General features: G+C 41.2%; 3 protein-coding genes and 1 long non-coding RNA gene across 6 annotated transcripts in view; 2 read left to right on the top strand and 2 right to left on the bottom strand.

The window, feature by feature from the left end:
* Positions 1-18720, bottom strand: part of LOC103389163 (threonine synthase-like 2) — a 649915-nt gene that overhangs the window by 5696 nt on the left and 625499 nt on the right. Inside the window, exon 1 of one of the 2 annotated variants that reach the window (XM_025062850.1) lies at positions 3137-3274. The exons of the other annotated variant lie outside the window; for it this stretch is intronic. The gene's annotated coding sequence lies outside the window, so the exon portion shown is untranslated. Of the gene's footprint in view, positions 1-3136; positions 3275-18720 lie in introns of those variants that run through there. 2 annotated transcript variants of the gene reach the window in all.
* LOC112488114 (uncharacterized) lies at positions 991-1739 on the top strand. The gene is made up of 2 exons (XR_003051856.1): positions 991-1130; positions 1303-1739. It is a non-coding gene; the product is annotated as an uncharacterized LOC112488114 (long non-coding RNA).
* tbc1d13 (TBC1 domain family, member 13) lies at positions 1127-7129 on the bottom strand. The gene is made up of 12 exons (XM_008324494.3): positions 6778-7129; positions 5701-5774; positions 5560-5600; positions 4647-4708; positions 4361-4460; positions 4201-4283; positions 3880-4039; positions 3137-3347; positions 2880-3043; positions 2139-2299; positions 1992-2049; positions 1127-1397 (listed from the first exon to the last, which is right to left on the bottom strand). The coding sequence occupies exons 1-12, from the start codon at positions 6798-6800 to the stop codon at positions 1332-1334; spliced, it is 1203 nt and encodes a 400-aa protein (XP_008322716.1). The 5' UTR covers positions 6801-7129; the 3' UTR covers positions 1127-1331.
* zer1 (zyg-11 related, cell cycle regulator) lies at positions 7649-18687 on the top strand. Of its 2 annotated transcripts, none has more exons than XM_008324492.3 (16): positions 7649-7789; positions 9197-9411; positions 9497-9647; positions 10145-10602; positions 10690-10863; positions 10942-11056; positions 11905-12051; positions 12195-12368; positions 14815-15030; positions 15552-15593; positions 15688-15807; positions 16307-16422; positions 16924-17112; positions 17204-17301; positions 17414-17516; positions 18109-18687. In XM_008324492.3, the coding sequence occupies exons 2-16, from the start codon at positions 9245-9247 to the stop codon at positions 18194-18196; spliced, it is 2358 nt and encodes a 785-aa protein (XP_008322714.1). In that variant the 5' UTR covers positions 7649-7789; positions 9197-9244; the 3' UTR covers positions 18197-18687. The 2 variants fall into 2 exon arrangements, with proteins under 2 accessions (XP_008322714.1, XP_008322715.1); XM_008324493.3 differs by lacking the exon at positions 7649-7789 and adding an exon at positions 7814-8014.

The raw sequence follows: 18720 nt of genomic DNA on the forward strand, positions 1-18720 counted from the left end.
GTTCTTCATTTGCCAACAATAAATCCTGAGTTCAAGAGTTGAAATGTATTTAAAGCAGTGATTCCCCAATTACTGTGCTGTGGTACAATAGTCTGCACTGAGAGATAATCAGGTGTTGGAAACCAATTCCATGTTCTTGATCTGAAAACTGTTACAACAATTAAATACTCATCCACTAGATGGCAGCAGATGCTTATAAAAAAAACCTAAAATACAAAGACTCAGTTGAAAGGAGAGAGGTGTTGAAGATCTGTCTTTCTTCCATTCCCGCAAGTATGTCAGTGTTCAACTAAACACAACTCAAAAAGTTTGAAAACACTGGTTTGAAGACTTCAAGTCAAATGTTTGTCTGTCAGTAACTATCAGATAATGTAGGGATAGAATATAGGTCTCCGTAAGACGGGGGGTTTAGGTTCTGGTGGCGTTTGATGGGTTTTTTCCTTAGATGATTTATTGTGAAATCTACATTGGAGAGAAAATGGTAAAGCCTTCATTTTTAATATTAAAGAATTTCAATTTTTTTTGTATCAAATCTGCTTCAAAGGCCTTGCCATTCTGCCCTGGAAACGTACCTACATGTGGCAAAAATCTCAAGCGCCCCACTGGCAGACTGGTACTGCAACCAGATTTTACCCCCTTAACCGATGTCACCAGAAAACACGTGTTATTCTGGTACTGTTAGAGAAGTGGAGACGTTATTTCCATCCTATTTCCAGTCACTGATTGTGATTCTATTCATTTCAAGTCAAATACATAAAGATTCTCAAATGATTGTTTGTTAATAATCCCCATCACTTCATTCTGACTGCTCCGAACTGAAACACCGATGTTTCACGGGGTTAAGCTGTCAACGATAAGGCAAACAAGTTGTTCTTCATTTGCCAACAATAAATCCTACTTGAGAAGATTAAAAACAGACATGCTCTGTTGCTCCTTACACTCCTCCTGATAACATGCATGAATGTGGCAAGTTTCTGTTCCATTCTTGGCTTCATTTCCAGTCTGTCGTCAGACCAGGACAGGCTTCTGGGGTTAGTGTTGGAACGACCACTGCTAAACTGACGTCAAGACTTTCCCCCACAACCCACCAAGAAACAAGTTGTCTCTCCTCCCCTCCATTCATCTTCCAAGTAAGCAACAGTTAAAGCATGTAGTATATTCTGGGTTTTTCGCTGCACCCCCTGCTGGCCCCATGTCTCTTACTGTTTTTAAAAAGGAGCAAGGAGCCGTTTTTACAAATATAGGTGTCCAGTCTCCTCCCAGGAATCATCAAGTCTGACATGATTGACCTTCTCGCTCCAGCCTACCACTCCACAGACAAAGGGGACAGGTTAGGAGTTGTCCTGCAGTTCTTTGGCCTTGGTCAGGATCGTGTGGACATCGGTGATGGGATAGTCCTGAAAGAAAGACACGACGATAATGGTGAGTCTGTAGCTGTTGTTGGACTCGTCTTCAACAAGGACAAGTTGTTTTACATGCTAGATATGACATTTGCTGGCTTAAATTTTGGGGGGACAATAATTGAAATTTTAAATTTTTTAAAATATTATCGTATTGCATTTTTTCACAAACTTACCTGTAAATGATGTCAATTTTCAGTCTATGTTTGACATGACAAGGTTTGATTTTTTTTTTTTTTTAATGATTATGTTGGTGGTCATTTGGGGGTAAAGGATGCATTTTGTGACTAAAAAAAGGGGATCTTAACATATTTTTCCTTAAATGTCAGTATAGCACAACATTTATTGGTCAGAATCTTTCATGTCAGTGCACATTTTGGTGCAAAAACTTCTCTAAAAAGGCATTTCTGTGTGTTCTTAGAAAACAGTTTGCATCATTTTTTGTCTTTTTAGTCCATTTTTGACCTGCCACGACCTGATGTTTTTATGCATATTTATCACAAACAGCAGTTGTTCTTTGCACCTTGGGTCCGCTGCTTAACGGCACTTTTAAAACAAGACATAATGTTGTACGTAGTTGAAAACCTTTACCTGCAGTAACCTCATGTTGACTGTAAAATCTCCAGCCAGTAAATTTTCTTTGATGAGTCTGCAAACAGATGCAAAACAAACAGTGACTCAAAACACACACAGAGTAAAAAGCCTGGGCACAGTGTGACAACAGTGCGAGTCGCTCACATGAGCATGGCGCAGCAGACCACGATGAGGAAGTGAAATCGGTCCACATCGGAAAACAGCGTGTCCCAGATACGGATAACGTCCGGCAGGAGGAACTCCTGAGACAACAACAGGGTCAACCAGCGGAATGTGAAGTACTGAGGTTTGATATTCTGCTCTTCCTGTGTGAAGAAAAATCAAAGTCAGTATTTTATTTTTTTTCAAAACGTCGGTGCAGCCGTTACCCTCAACAATATATTACATTACATGACAATACATTTAGCAGACGCTTCAATCCAAAGTGACTTACAATTTGAGTCAGTCAATCAACAATCAAGCTACATTTGCTTCGAGCAAATATTTGCTTCGAGATACGACTAAAGATTTGAGATACAAGCGCGTTTGTACACAGGAATCCTTATATACTATCATTTTTGTGTGTGTGTGTATGTCTCTATATCAATTAAAAACGTGTTTTTTTCATTGTTATTAGCACTAATAAGGGTTTTTTAAAGGGCAGGAACGGATCAATTTTTTTCTGTTATTTCTTATGGGGAAAAATTGATTCAAGATATGAGCACAGTCCTGAAATGGATTATGCACGTATCTCAGGGTATTACTGTATGTCATAAGGATAGTAGGTCATAGAGTAAGAAGAGGTTCATGTTCATGATATTAACAATACGACTAACATGTTCAACAGCCCTAATATACACACACACACATTCACATATGTGTACATGCCCATCTATCTATTCTCACCAGTTTCAGGTAAAGCTCCATGTCTTTGCCTTTGAGCATGGAGTACACACTTTCCATTTTGTAGGTGATGCCGCACTGGGAGTCATCCAAGCTCTTGATGAAATTGTCTCTGTTCTCTGACATCAGGTTGGTGAAGCAAAAGAACGTGTCTGCCTCAGCGTGCTCTGGACAAAGGAGCAGAGGAGGTTGGTTTTTATTTTACTTCAGGTCAAAACTTCTTCCGTGTTCAGCATGTTTTTTCTTTTAGCATCACCCACCGTTCCACTGATTGTTGGGATCCGTGGCAAAGGTGTAGTAAATTGGCCCCACTATCTCGTTCATGCCTTGCACATAGGCGATGCCTGGGTTGAGTTTGGCGTAGATGAAGAGGATGCGCTCCACCACCTCCCAGTGAGCTTCACTTCCACTGGGCAGTACTGCGTACTCATTAGATGGATACAGGTTCAGGGATTTTCCCGGTGAGCTGACCTGAGAACCGGTTGGTTTGATAAGAAAAAAATGTTCTGAAACACTTCACAACTCTAACAGACTTGTGGAGTACACACTCACAGACTGGTTTCGAGCAGGTTTTTTGACAACTAAAGCCACGGGCATCACATACTTAACAACTTTGTCTGATGAGAAATCGCAGCCTACAGATTTGTACTCTCACTGCCACAGCTCCATCAATGCTTTTTGTATTCTTCTTGCTGTCCGAATCGCTGCTTCGATATTTTCGCTACTCCTGTCTCATCTTAGCTTGTTGTTGGCAACATATTTTTTGCAATTGAATCAATTATCAGTTCACTCTGAGAACCTTAGATTCACCTTAGATGATACAAATAATACAAATGATTACTACTAAGGTCGGGTCATGCAGCAACAGATTTTAATGCCAACCATCCCCGCTGATTGATTTCCCCATAGTTAAACAACTAACGTGATTATTTCATATTTATTTGGGAACCCAGTTGCGGGTTCAGATTGGACGTTTCAGTGGTCCGTGTAAAGCTTCACTCACGTTGGTGACTCCACTGCGGTTGCGGTTTACAGTCTGAGATTTCAGAGTGGTTTGTTCGACTCGCCGACGGAGAGTCTCGTAGTCGTTCTGAGGATCCAGGATGAGCTGGCAGGGGTAGTCAGTGGGACGCTGGAAGAAAGCCATGTCTGGGTAGAGCCGCCTGCAAAACAGTTTTTTATCTTTTGAATATAGACTAAAGGATAACAGATTAATCAGTTAGTAACTGATGCAATAGGAATGACTACAGTAGTTGTTTCGTGGTACATCATCTATGACTCACTAGGTCATACGTATAGTTATAAATAAGATTAATACAAATACCTGACATCCTTGTCAATTTGGAGAAGAATCTCATTATCTTTAAAGTAGGTGTTCCATCTGCTTTCAGGGTTTGGATTCAGAGGCTAGGAAAACAAATCTGGATCAGACAAAAGTTGCACTTAATAAAGAATTAATTGAAACAAAAGACATTTTCTCTCACATGGTCCTCCATGGTGACATCTTCTCTGGAAAATCCCAGGTTGGCTTTGGCAATACCCGGCTGTATGATCATCTCCTTCAAGAACTGAGAGTACACATCCCTGGAGAGACATCAGTCACAAAAATAAGTTCTTGGATCATAGGTTATGCCTGGACGCTAACGACTGACAGAAGAGTTGCCTGGTGACCCCCAAATTAAAAACACAAAATGTGTATGACGACTGACAGAAGAGTTGCCTGGTGACAAATTAAAAACGCAAAATGTGTATAAACGTAGCTGTACTGACCTCTGCTTTTTGAGGAATGACTCCCATAGTGTCTGGTCTAGAGGTAGGTAATTAAGAAGGATCTGGAAAAAAGGTGAATATAATTTCAAAGTCAACATACTTATGAATCACATTCAGAGCAGTTGCATCTCATTTCACCCTATGCTCTAATGGTTTTTGTTTCAGAATTACTGGAAATCAATTGTGATATTCATTGAGAGATATTTCAATAATGAAAAAAAGAAAGATATTGAAGATATTCCTTAATTTCCCAAAGGAAACTCCCGAGGGATTAATTAAGTTCTTCTTCTTATCTAACAGTTAACCATCCTATTATGTTGCGGGTCAATTTGACCCATTTCAGTTTTTGTGTTGACCGAATTACTGGTTATCCTTTCTTTTTTTAATGAAAGTTTGTGACTTTTCCTCATCTAGTGTCATGAACTAGTTTGTAAAATCTGGACACTTTGATTGCAGATTTTACAAAGTTGAAGTCGTGGGTTGTTTTGACCAGTACTTTGTAAATCCACTCAAAATAGATCAAAAGAAACCAGGTTAAACCAATAATAATTTTATTTTAGATAATGTAAAAATTTAGAAAAAGAAAAAATTAGACAAAAATCACAACTGCTACAGTATGTCTATGACTGCAATTATCCAAAAGATTTTGCTTCTGTACAATTAGTCAAAAATGCAACTCAAGTAACCGAGTCCTGGGCACAAATAACTTAAAGGGAGTCAAGAAATATCTAAAGATAACATAGAAAAAAGAACAGTTAACAAAGAATTACATTAAAACCTTGGAGATTGTAGAAATAAAATCAAAATAAAACAGAAGCAGTGAATGATGTGTTTGAGGAATAAAATTGGACTTCTGGTAAAAGTTATTTTTCCTTGTTTTAATGTTTACACTAAAAACATTGGATAATATTACCTTCCAACAAAGTGCTCTTATGCCACCCTCAAATGGAATTCCTGCATTAAAAATCATCACAATAATAAAAACAAATGGGTTCTGACAGATATATTGAATAAATATATCTCGAGTATATACAAATAATAAAATATATCCTACCATTGAAACACAGCTCCCTTAGTGTTTTCAAGTTTATGTTGTCTTCACTCAAGGCCACTTTGAACTCCTGTATTCTACAACAATAACACAGAAAGATTATTAATCAGAAAACCCGATGGTAGGGACAACACTGCAGCTTCTGATGTGGCAACAGTTGAATCAACGTCCCTTGGAATTGCCGCAGTTCCATGAGTTCAACTGGCATTTCAGGATTATCTACTTTTTTTTAACAAACAGGCTTTAATTGTTTTTACAACAGAAAACGACACCAGTTTTTCTTCTCTTTACAACTGTTCACTTAGGAAAATTAAAATTGTCTCCCACTTCTATATAGCCAGGACAAAGTACCATGGTTTGGCAAAAGGCATTGGCTCTTGGAAATGGTACCGTTCCTACTAATAGTTCTAGTTCCATAGGATGTTAAAGCTCACAGCGGTTAAATTCATTTAATCTAATTAAAACTAAAATATGCTTACAACTGTCATCTGCATTCACCCGCCCACCCCCGGGTGAAAAACAAAACAAAGAAAAACACATTTAAAAGAAAAACACATTCTAAATTTCTTCTTTAAAATAATGCCATACCAGTTAAAGACTAACGCGTCGGTTTCCGAATTAACGTCAGCATGACAGTTAAAATGTAAATGATTGACAGCTATTGGAGTTCATACTGTGGCTCTGTCAGCAGATGCTGTTAGCTCGATGCTAACTAATTGTTAGCCACAGCTGCCAGAGAGTGTGATGTGTCAGCTGACAGACTAACAAACGGTGGTCTGTGTCCACATTGAATAAACAAAAACGGACACTTAAATCAATGTTGTGAACTTTAATAAAATACCACCTTTATTTGAAAATGTAATAGCGCCATGGTTTACCTTGTGGGCTGTGTTTGTTAAGCCTAAGCTGAGCTAATGTTTGGTTAGCAACCGCAAGGCTAACACTGATGGTAATGTACTGTATATGAAATGCTAGAGAAGGGTCCAGCTGAATGTGTCTGCACACTAAGGTCGGTTTAACTATCATAGCATCTACTTAATGATGATGATGATGATGATGATGATGGTGATGATGCCTCACCTGTTTTTGTATGCCGTCGACATGTCTCCAACACACACTGTCTCCTGCTAGAATGAATTATATTATTGGTAACCAGAGGGAAGTCCTGCTGCTCTGACTTCCGTCCTCAACACTGTACCGTGGACACTGGGTGTGCACACATAAAAATACACGCACTCTCACTCTCGCTCTCTTTTCTCACCCTCTCTCTCCTTCTGACAAACACCGTTTTTGGGTCCTGTGAGGACTTGTAATACAGATATATGACCAAACCGTAACCTTACCCAAACTCTTATCTGCATCCAGTTCTAGTCAAAACTATAAAAACCTAACCTTATAAATACCCTCTCACTCAGTTGGGACAAGCACATTGTCCCCACAAGAAGTGCGGACAATAAGGGTTTACCAACAATAATAATTTCACATTGTAACAGGCATCTGAAAGGGCATCAAAGTTGTATTGTACCAAGTCAATGTGCAGGATACCTGAGTGATGTTCCTGATAAAGTGACAAACAGAAAGTGAAGGTTTATATAAAATGACTGCATTTAGGCTTCCCCTAGCTGCTGTGGCTGAATTGTGGGTCACATTTGCTTTGCAGCAACGTATTAACCCTTAACATTTATCCAAGCTCTGTTTTTCTAACAATGGTTCGGTCTTAGTCTCCCAGACAATCTCCAGTTGATCATGTGAAGAACAGTTGGACTGATAAGGTGTATAAATGCCTGTTATTTGGCATGCTGCTGTTAAAGCCAGAGGAAGTATAAACAAGAAAAGGTTAACTATAACAAAAAAATATTCTGATATGTGATTTTCTCAAACTTTTGGTTTGGCATGTAGTCTATACATGCATATATAAATTACACTGGTAGTGGGAGGAGCTAGGAGTACAAGTAGGAAGAAGAGCAGGGGAAAAGGGGAGGAGCTTGTTTGTTGACATCGGAGGAAAACGGTGACCAGATGACTGTAGACCGCTGATTAAAGTACTCGTTTATCGCCGTCACCAGGACACGCAGCCTCGGCCAGAGCTTAGGTAGATCACCGGCTTCTTAACCGATCACCCATACTCAGCTGACCTCTAAACTCTGACCGCGGCTCTGTCTCTGCACACACCGCTGTGAGCTAACGTTAGCATCATTGAGCTAAGGCAGGGAAAGTCATCGTTAGCACATGCTAAGACGCTAATTTACTGCTGAAACCCGAGAGTAAAAACTTAAAACATAATAACAAGTGTTACTGTCTGGGATTTTGAGTTAATGTAAGTGAGTTGTTTAACTCTTTCGGTCTACTTGGTGGCACCTGTGAACTATTAATGTTAAAATCAAGTAGTTCTTCTGTGTTGTTATCCCGCTGATTAGCATGGAAGCTATCTTGGAAACAGTGCTGTTTCTCCCCCAGGATGCTTTGCTAAATATATAGATATGTGTATCCTTGTGGGGGCGGAATACTTGAGAAGAAAACCGCTTAGCAACCAAAACACACATCACAGTGAGTTGTAGATGTGGGGATGTTACTAAGTTTTAAACATTGTTACTGTCTAATGATTGTGTTATAAACGTTGAAAGAAATTGCAATGTGAATAATAGAGGTCGCTAACAGTTGGCATGACAGCTAACGAGGCTATATATTACTATTTTGCATGTTTGCTTTCGGTGAAAGTGGCAGTAAATGCTCCAAGTACAATAAAACAACCTGGGTAAATGTGAAAGTTTTTTAAAACTGCAATTAAAAAGACACAACAATTGTCCTGGTGATGGAGTGGTTAGAAATGTCTTGAGAAATAGTAACTTTTTATAAATGTAATGTCATTCTTCAAATATCAGGTATAGTGTGTGAGACAGCCTTTAATGGCTGATGAAACATATTCAAATATTTTTACTGAACCATTCAAAGTCTGTCTATTTTGAACCAGTACACATTTTAATTGAGAAATGTCTTACCAAAGAAGTAAAAAAGGAAAAACAAAGGCACAGGGTAGCCTCCCAGCAGATGAACACACATCACATTTATTTTCCTCTTAAGAAATGAGTGACATAAGAGGATATTTCTTTGGTTGATATTATTAAGGAAGGCAAGGAATTAGGTAGTAACAAGTAAAATTTTTTTTTTTTTTACAGTTATAACAAGAGGGAAATTTTCTTTGTTACGCTTACTTTATGATCGTAAAATGTGTACAGTCAGTTTTAATCTATATAAAATTGATGCATTTCATATTTATCTAATCTAGAAGTTAGTAATAAAATATTTCTTGGTGATTCTCAATAGCAGCCTGCCACATTCTCATGTCACACCTTTGCTGGTTGTGCTAGTTTCGTTGTTGGTAGCGGTCGATAATGTGTCAGTAAACATACGGACACACACATACCACACATAAATATACAAACAATCCCTCAAACAATAGGTACTAACCCTTCATTTTCTGTGGCTCTTGCCTCTTAAGGTAACCTGCACCACCTTGCCTTTGCCCTGAGCCACATAAGAGGCTAACATGGCAGCCAAAGCAGGAGACAACCCTGACAGTCTCATGACTCTGGCTACAGTCTACTGTTTGAGGAACCTCAGGAGGACCATGTGCTATCAAGGCTTCAGGAACAAGCTGTGCCTGCGCTCGGACATTTTTCTTCCAAGTGAAATATGTGACAAATTGGTCAACACGTACGTAACAGGACAAGTTAGTTTGATCTTTCTTTGGGAAAAAAATTGGTTTACGTTTGTAATGCCCTTTGCTTTGCCCAAACAGATATATGGAGTTGGTGCACACAGACAGCAACTTCGAACCGGAAGAAAGCTTCTTCCAGCTTTTCTCAGACCCTCGGAGCACCAGACTGACTAGGGTTCAGCTGAGAGAAGACTTTGTACGTGACAGAGATCTAGAGTCTATTAGGAAACAGGTGGGTTACTGCAGATTGTACTCATTTTGAGCAGATTCTATCTATTTATTTGTTCAAAAGAATGATTTGATATTAATGTTGAAAGTATGGGTCACATGGTGGAAGAGAGGTTAGTGCCCTTTATTTTGAGTTCAGTTCTGGATGTTACAATTGTATATGTATTTTGAGTTCAGTTCTGGATGTTACATTTGTCTATGTGTGTGTGCAGATGTTTTCCAGGTAGTCCAGCCTCTGTTATGGCCTAGAAATGTGCAGGTCTATTAACCCACCTTCACCTGATGATTGCTGGGGTTGGCTCCCTGTTACCTTTGACCACAAAAACGAAGAAATGAATGTTAAAAGTACATGTTGTTAGTCATAATCTGTCAATTATTGTTGACAGTCTTACTAATTGACTAATTCCTTGTCTCTGTTATCTAACTTGTTGAGGTGCGAACAACCTGCAAGGACTGATTAACCAAAACCTAATCATTGTAATTGAATCTTGTGTTGACCAGGACCTGATTGAGCTCCACCTCACCTACTGCAACAGCCTGTCATCCCGCAGTTTGAAAGCTCTGACGAGCTTCCGTGACACCTTAGTGTCTCTTTGTCTTTACGGCTGCAACCACATCTTCTACAGGAAGGGCGGCGCCCCGCTCGCCTGCAAAGAAGACTCAGAGGAGGAGGAGGAGGAGGAGAGTCCAGTTTCTCGGCACATGTTGGAAACGCACTTTAACTTCCAGGGTTTCAACCGCCTCAGATTGCTCAACCTGGGCGGCCTACCTGATGAAATGGACCCAGAGAAGCTGCTCAAACCCCTGAAGTCACTTGTTTCACTAGACCTGTCTAATGTCCAGTTGTTGGGGACAACGTTTCTCACGCAGTGGAAAGATAGACTGGCCTCTCTAGTTCTCTACAATGTAGATCTTTCCGACGAGTTGATCACTACAGTACTGGATCTTAGCAATCTCAGGTGAGCTATGGCAAATACATGGTGATATTAACTTCTTTGCAGAAATAAAGAGTTTTTTTTGTCCTTGACACTGCACACATTCTCCAGGCATCTTGACATCTCCCGTGAGAGCAGACGGACCTCCAAGTTCAAAATGACCAGGAAAATCCTGACGGCAGTTGTCCAGCGCCTAGTCCACCTTGTGTCTCTGGACATCTCAGGTCACGTAATGCTGGACAACTGCACAGTGCCACACTTTGAAGAAGCCATGGGACGACCAAGGTGGGTCTCCCACTGAAGAGCAGACCTACAGCAGATGAGACCAATCCTGATAATAAGTCAACTTGTTCTTTCTTACAGCGTCGAGCCGTGCAAGAGCAGCATTTATCCTCTGCAGGAGCTGAAGAGGCCTCTGCAGTTCCTGGGCTTGTATGACACCACCCTGTGCAATGTGACACACATCCCCGCTTACAAGGTCAGTGCACGTCACTTATGTTCCTTTTCTTTACATGTTAACGCAGTGAGAGGCCAAGGCAAAAAGTTCTCAGAATGAGTCATTTCTGCGTGTGTCTGATGTTAATCACTAAAACAATTTTGATAAGCTTCATCAATAAATCTTTGTCAAGTTTTGTGCTGTGTTGACCTTTTATTTGATAAGCAATCAGAGCATCACATCATTTTGACCAAACCTGAATGGAACCCTGTCACAATTACCAAAGCTGCACAACAGGTTTATGGAGGCGCTTCAGCATCAAGTGTTGTTCCATCCATCCGTCCATTTTCATCCACTTATCCATTTACCGGGTCGCGGGGGCAGCAGTCTCCATGACCACCACCCAAATCACATTGCACCGTACCAACCTCCCAAACCTTCCTGCAGGTGGTGAGTCCACTGGAAGGTACCAACCGTCCTGACCGGGAATCAAACTTGCCCAGGAAGTGAATCCTGGGGTTCCACACCGATGACAGAGACATTGCCTCTGAGCCAAAGGGCCACTCAAGTGCTTAAATTTAGCCATTTAAGGACATAAGGGATGACACTCTTCAATCTTGCACAAAACACTGGTCTGAATAAATTTGTTGCGTGATAGATCCCAAAAGCATCATCTGGCTTAAGGCTTGTTTCCATTTGTCTTAAAACTTCTTGGCTTGCCTTTGTATGTTGTCAACATGCAGCCGGTGTGTATCACAAGGTTCCACATTGCCATGAGGGTAGCACAACGACAGGATGCTAATTGTATCCATATGCGTCATATTTGTATGAATATCTGCACAATGCATTTGAAGGTGTCATTCACATTAGGCCTTTCTGGTCTTTTTCAGGTGACTGGCTCAAAGAACGAAGACCAGATCCTCAATGCTATCGAGGCGTACACCGAGCTGCGCCCTGAACTCACTCACAGGGCCATCAACCAGCTGTTTGACATTGCAAGGATACAACACTGCAGCCAGCTGCTCCGAGCTTTGCAGGTTCCTTCTTTAATAACGATCATCCGACTGTTTACCAAAAGGGGGACTATGTATAAATATCTGCTTTGGTATGATGAGCTGGAGACATTTAGAATTCTGAAGAAGCCTCTCTGTCTCTCTCTCTCTCTCTCTCTCTGTCACAGCTGGTCATCGCAGCGTTAAAGTGCCATAAATACGATAAGAGCATCCAGGTGACAGGCAGTGCCGCTCTCTTCTACCTGACCAACACAGAGTACCGCAGTGACCAGAGTGTGCGGCTGCGTCGCGAGGTCATTCAGGTGGTGCTGAATGGAATGGAACAGTATCAGGAGGTCACGGTAAATACTCTATATCATATGCCTCAAACCCAAGGCCCGGGGGCCAAATGCGGCCCGCCAAGTCGTTCTGTGTTCTGCCCAGTACCAAATGATCTATGGACTGGTACTTGTCCGCAGACCGGGGTTTGGGGACCCCTGATCTATACAGTCTAACATTTACAACCGGCCCTTCAAGGGGAACTGTATTGATGATGTGGCCCCCTGGTGGAAATGAGTATCATATGATTACCACCACTGTGTTTGAAGAGCAACCATATGTTTGTATTGTCGATGGCATCGATATTTGCATGACAAATAGTGTTTTATTTTCCTCGTGTGAATGGGTGTTTAAGGAATTAAAATATGAAATATAACCTTGTATATTTGTTGAGAACTCGTCTGAGCTCTTTAAGGCTTACTAATTATTATTCTGTTTTAAAATGTTTGTAATTATGTTAAAAGGCCATTGCTCAGGCTTTGAATAGACATGCAGACAAACCATGAGTCACAGGAGGGGGCGGGGGGTGTTGATCAGTACTGGTTTGGACCTTGTTTAATAACACAGCTCAACCAATGGGAACATATGGAGTGTGGCTAAGACTGCTGCAGCACTTATATAACCTAGGGCTGTGCGGTATGGACTGGTGATACTCGATATATATGTTAGTATTTTGGGTTTCCCTGAAGCATTATAGCATATTAGATTCATTTTTCCCAGAGACAAACCCTTTGAAAAACAAACAAACAAACTCTTAAGTTATACATTTAAGCCACATATCAACTGTCACACAGGCACCTTCATTGACAGAGGTCACTCTGCACAATATCAAAATGTATAAAATAAAACAAATGTATTTCCTGAATGACAAAAATACACAGACACTCCAAATGCTTCATTGTCAGATTCTCAATTCTCCCATGGTACCTAAACCCTCCTGGTTGGGAACGCGTTATTCCAACAGTGTTTCTATTTGTTTTCGCTATGGCACGTCAGCATGTAATTGAACAAACAGATGCAGAGAAATGATCGTTTTTAGGTGATATGCAAAATGTTGCTTGAAAACTTTTCTTTCAACTTTTCCTCTATTATTCTGTTATTGTAAAATACTGCCACACTGTTGATGTCTTCAACGTGGTAGAGAAGACTGTGGGTCGGGCTGATCCACATTAGAGAAAATAAAGGGGGGGTGTCTGTGGGTCGGGCTGATCCACATTAGAGCAAATAAAGGGGGGGTGTTCTGAAGACAGGCTGTTACCTGTGAAACAGGGGTGCTCTGACAACACCACCATAACATTAGTACAAAATCGACCAATCAGAATTTAAGTCAAGCCAGAACGCGCCGACCGATACTTCGACCAGGCGACTGGGAGATTACAGCCCTACAGTAAAAAGAACCAATGTTATTTGTAGTGACTGCAATGTCGGCTTTTCTTATAACCAATGCGCATTGACTGTTGAACGCAAGTTTCATTTATCTCTATTACTTTTGGAAATATTGAAATGTTTGCTGATTTCATGTCCTGACTGACTCAGTCACAGTTACACAATGGAAAAGCTGTGAATACTTTCACTTTCACTTTTCCCACGTCTTATAACTTCCCTAACCTTTCAGCTCAACTGTGCGCCTGCTGCTGTGCTCTCCGCTCGAAACCAAACGTCTTCTTCTTGTCTATATCCACACGTGTGCCTCGGGACGTTTGTGGACACAGATTTTAAAGGCTGAAAGCTCACAATGGTTTATAACAACAGTAAAGTCATATGCAAACTAGGCTTGTGTTCTCACCACTTTGCAATTACGCATGAGGTGACGACGAGTGCCGTGTGATTAGGGTTGCCAAACGTCCCTTTAAAAAAAAAAAAAAAGTAATTTAGAAACAGAAATACGTGTCCAGTTGAGCTAGAAAAGGAACGCACTTCAGTAAAAAGTAGCCTGTAATTTTTTATGGAATTAATGAATGAACAGGGGCCCTATATATGAAAACTTGTTGATCCTGTATTGAGTTGATTAGGGAGTTGGCAAAACAGTGCATGATGATGACACACACACACACACACTCTAACTATCACCTGCAAACACATGTGAGCACACGTTTAATAACTTGAAACAGCCGTAAAGTGGCAGTGATTTCAAACATCTCCAGACTGGGACATGTACACAGAGAGCGTGAGTTCTTCGCCCCAAAACCCCGTCTTCGTCTAAACGCAAGACCGAATCTGCACTATAGCTAGTATAGTCATATCATTGCCATGTAAATGCCACCTCAGTCAATCTGTGTCTTACTAGCAGCAAAGTAAGCGTAATGTGGCGGCATATTGCATTGCCAAAGACGTGCTACCACTCCACCTTGTAGAAAAGGTATCGTTGTCAGCAAAATGCCATAAATAACTGGGATTTCATTTTTTTGCCAGTAGCACCCGACCCTAATGCAAACTAATTAGCCTGAGTTACTTCCTGTCTTGGTCCAGGTCCAGAGGAACTGCTGCTTGACTCTGTGCAACTTCAGTATCCCTGAGGAGCTGGAGTTCCAGTACACCCGGGTCAACCAGCTGCTGCTGAAGATCCTGGAGCCAGCAAGGCAGGACGAGTCCATCCAGAGGATCGCGGTCCACCTGTGCAACGCTCTGGTCTGTCAGGTGGACAACCATCACAAGGAAGCTGTGGGAAAGATGGGCTTTGTTAAGGTACGGGCCTGATGGACCTTGAAGCCCCACTCCCTCAAACATGCTGGACGTCAGTTTCTGCTCTTTGTTTTGAAGAAGTACAACCATTACAACACATTTACAGCTATTGCTTCAAAACTCAATTTAACACACTGTTATTCCTAGAGATATTACAAACTAGTGCTGCCCCCCTCCCCACTGTGGCACAAATAATAAAGATTAAAAAAATAAATCTGCCTTGATGCAACCCTTGCAGTAGCTCTGTCACTCCACTCCACAATGGGTGGTTGTTTTATGGGTGTTTTATGATTGGATGTGTAAGACTGAGGTTCAGGCTCCACTGGAATTATACAGTAACTCCTATTTCATTTGTTACCATACGTACGTTTCACGTTTTTCACCGGTCACTTATCTCTTTTTTCTATCACGTATCCTCATCCTCTCATCCTCCTTCCTTCTCCTCTCCTTTCTTCTCCTTTCCTTCTCCCCTCCTCAGGCGGTAAAGTGCATTACTTGTAGTAATTCTCTTTGTCTGTTTACAGACGATGTTGAATCTGATTCAGAAGAAGCTTCAGGACAGAATGGTGAGTCTGACTTTGTCTCATCTTTACTGTTTAAACTCTCTGTAGTTGTTTCGTTTACATTTATGTGTGTGTGTGTGTGTGTTTCCCCACCCAGTGTGACCAGGTGATGGAGTTCTCCTGGAGCGCTCTGTGGAACATCACAGATGAGACATCAGACAACTGTCAGATGTTCCTCAACTGTCGTGGGATGAGTCTCTTCCTGGAATGCCTGAAGGTCAGAACACGAGTGCCGTCGTTATCACGTGTCATTATCTACCTGCTTTTTCACACTGTTAACTTACACGTGAATGAAGTGTGGGTTGTTCAGTAACGCCGTGATCCAGTTGGTTTTGCACACCAAAGTTCGTTTAGAAAAAAGGTTTCATGTAGATTTTGAATTAGGAGTGAATTTGAATGAGTTTCTTTATCTCTGTCAAATAAATGTACTAAATGATGCAGCGACGACCTAGCAACTCAGTGTCCTTGTAAAATAAAATGTTGAATTTCTCTATGGACTGGAGAGGATCAAGATGCTGTTTACCAAGTGACCAAAACCTGTAGGAGACTACAGGTTTTAGTCAACCTGTAGGAGACTACAGGTTTTGGTCACTGACTTTAGTCAGTTTTTGATGTTTGTTGTGACCATCAATGACCACAACTCAAATGAATGTCAACTATATCTTTAAGGATAAAAACCCTTTAACCTTTGTTTGTTCCAACTGATCCTAAACCAGGAGTTTCCAGATAAGCAGGAGCTTCACCGCAACATGCTGGGGCTTCTGGGAAACGTAGCTGAGGTCAAGGCTCTGAGGCCGCAGCTGCTCACTCCACAGTTCATCAGTGTGTTCAGGTGCGAGTTTTGGTCTACCTAGTGCAGTGAGTAAAAAGCCTAAACCAGTGATTCCCAACCACTGTCTCGTGGCACACTAGTGTGCAGAAAATGATCCAATTTCACTCAATTGGTCTGAAAACTATTATTTATTTATTGCATATATTTCTAAAATAAGCATAAAAGGCAGAACAATTTAAATACTTTTCTGCTAAGTGGCAGCAGATGGGTAGGAAAACAAAACAAAAAAAGATAATCAGAGCTGTTGAAGAGGATCTTTGTGAGCGTCTTTCTTCAATTCCTGCCAGTATATCAGCGTTGTCTTCAACTAAACAGGCCGAGGTTTTAGTCAATTATGAATTCAGTTAAACTTGAAGATTCAATTTCATAAAAATATACTTTTATACTTTGGAGTTTTTCCTGATGATATATGTGACGTGGTTTAAAAAAGGTTGGGAAACACTGGCCTAAACAACAGTCATATCAAATATTAAATCTTTGTACTGGTCAACACCTCCACAGTAACCTGCTGGACAGCAAAGCAGACGGGATCGAGGTGTCATATAATGCCTGCGGCGTACTCTCCCACATCATGTTCGACGGGCCCGATGTTTGGTTAATGGAGGAGCCGCGGAGGGAAGCAGTGATGGGCAAGATGTGGGCCGCCATTCAGAGCTGGGACGTCAGCTCACAACGCAACATCAACTACAGGTTTTGACAACAATGATTGGATTTGATCATTTGAAATATTTGGTTCGTGATAGAAATGAATGCAGTTCCTTCATCAACATTAATCTCTCAGGTCGTTTGAGCCCATTCTACGTCTCCTGCCTCAGAGTCTTTCGCCTGTCAGCCAGCATTGGGCCACGTGGGCGCTGTACAACCTGGTGTCAGTGTATCGTGAGTATCCTCAAACAAACAAACAAACAAACAAAAAAAACGGTAGACTGGAGCCGATGAGAATTTCTGGTATTTTATGTACCTCTCTTTTTATCTCTAAACTTCTCTGCAGCAAGGAAATATTGTCCCCTGTTGATAAAAGAAGGAGGAATGAGTCTCCTACTAAATGTTCTGGACCAGGAGGGCTCCCAGCCCAAGACCAAGGAAATGGCCAGGTATGACTGACATTTTCCATCATCAGAAGGCTTTTTTTTTTTAGCTGCACAAATTTTAGCAACTAAAGAAGAATCGAAGAGAGAGCACAACAAACACTCCTGCTGCTTTTATAAACTGTAAGCAGGGCATCTCATCTCTTAACCTGGGTTATATCGAACCCCAGGAATTTGGTGAAAGACAAGACACACACCCAGACTCAAATGATTTGTGATGACACGCCCCGCTTGGCCATCACTAGCTGCCGGTGATCACACTACATCGCTTGGCCTATCTGTGCTGCAGGGAATTTAAAACATATAAGTAAAACATATACCTATGTCTTGAATTTGAAAAAAAAAATCATATTTTATTTTTCCAATGAAGAAGGAATCCATGAACGGGCATATGAAACTGGTGGGGTTCAGTACCTCCAACGAGGTTAAGAACCACTGCTGTAGTTGTACTGTTATTTTGTAGTAATCTCTAAATGCAGTGGACGGTTGCCAAATACACAGATAAGTGGAGATGAAACGTCAACACATCTATTGTATAATTCCATCAGGCAGTACTTACATATGATCTAACCTGTGCCTCACATGTCTGGTTTTGTAGGAAAGTGATAGATCTGTGTGAAAACTTCAAAGAAGACCCGATGGAAACCAACCAGGGTCAGGAGGGAAACTACGGACAGAGAGGATGAAACCGCAGGACCTGTGACTCCTGACACATAAAAAGCAACCCAGTTTAGGCTCCGCCCACTGTCATCACTTCCAGGGTCACTCATGTGCTGCTGCCTTCTTCTTTTGCTTTATCTTCATCTTTCACCCATCCTCATCCTTCTTATCCTGCTTCTACTTTTTTTTTTTTTCTTCTTCTCCTTCTCCTCCTTCTTCTCATCCTTCTACGTCATCTTGTGGTTGGCGCTTATCTTTCTTATCCTCCTCCATCATCCTCTTCCTCATTCTTCATATTCTGCTCCTGCTTCTTCTTAACTCTGTAGAGCAGACCTGTCTGACCCTCTGTGACATGGAGGACGTTGTGCGAGGTGTTCAATTTTTGAGGGACTTTTGCTGCACATTAGCATCTCTTCTGACAGGTGTGTGTGTGTGTGGGAGGGAGTGGGTTCTGTGTGTGTGTGTTTGCGTGTGTGTGTGTGTAAGGGGTGACCCTTGACAACAGCTCACTGCGTCCGCCTCTCTTTTTGAAGAAAGAGCTGACGGTCAT

Source organism: Cynoglossus semilaevis, chromosome 14, assembly GCF_000523025.1.
Source record: "Cynoglossus semilaevis isolate Cse_v1.0 chromosome 14, Cse_v1.0, whole genome shotgun sequence".
NCBI lineage: Eukaryota > Metazoa > Chordata > Actinopteri > Pleuronectiformes > Cynoglossidae > Cynoglossus > Cynoglossus semilaevis.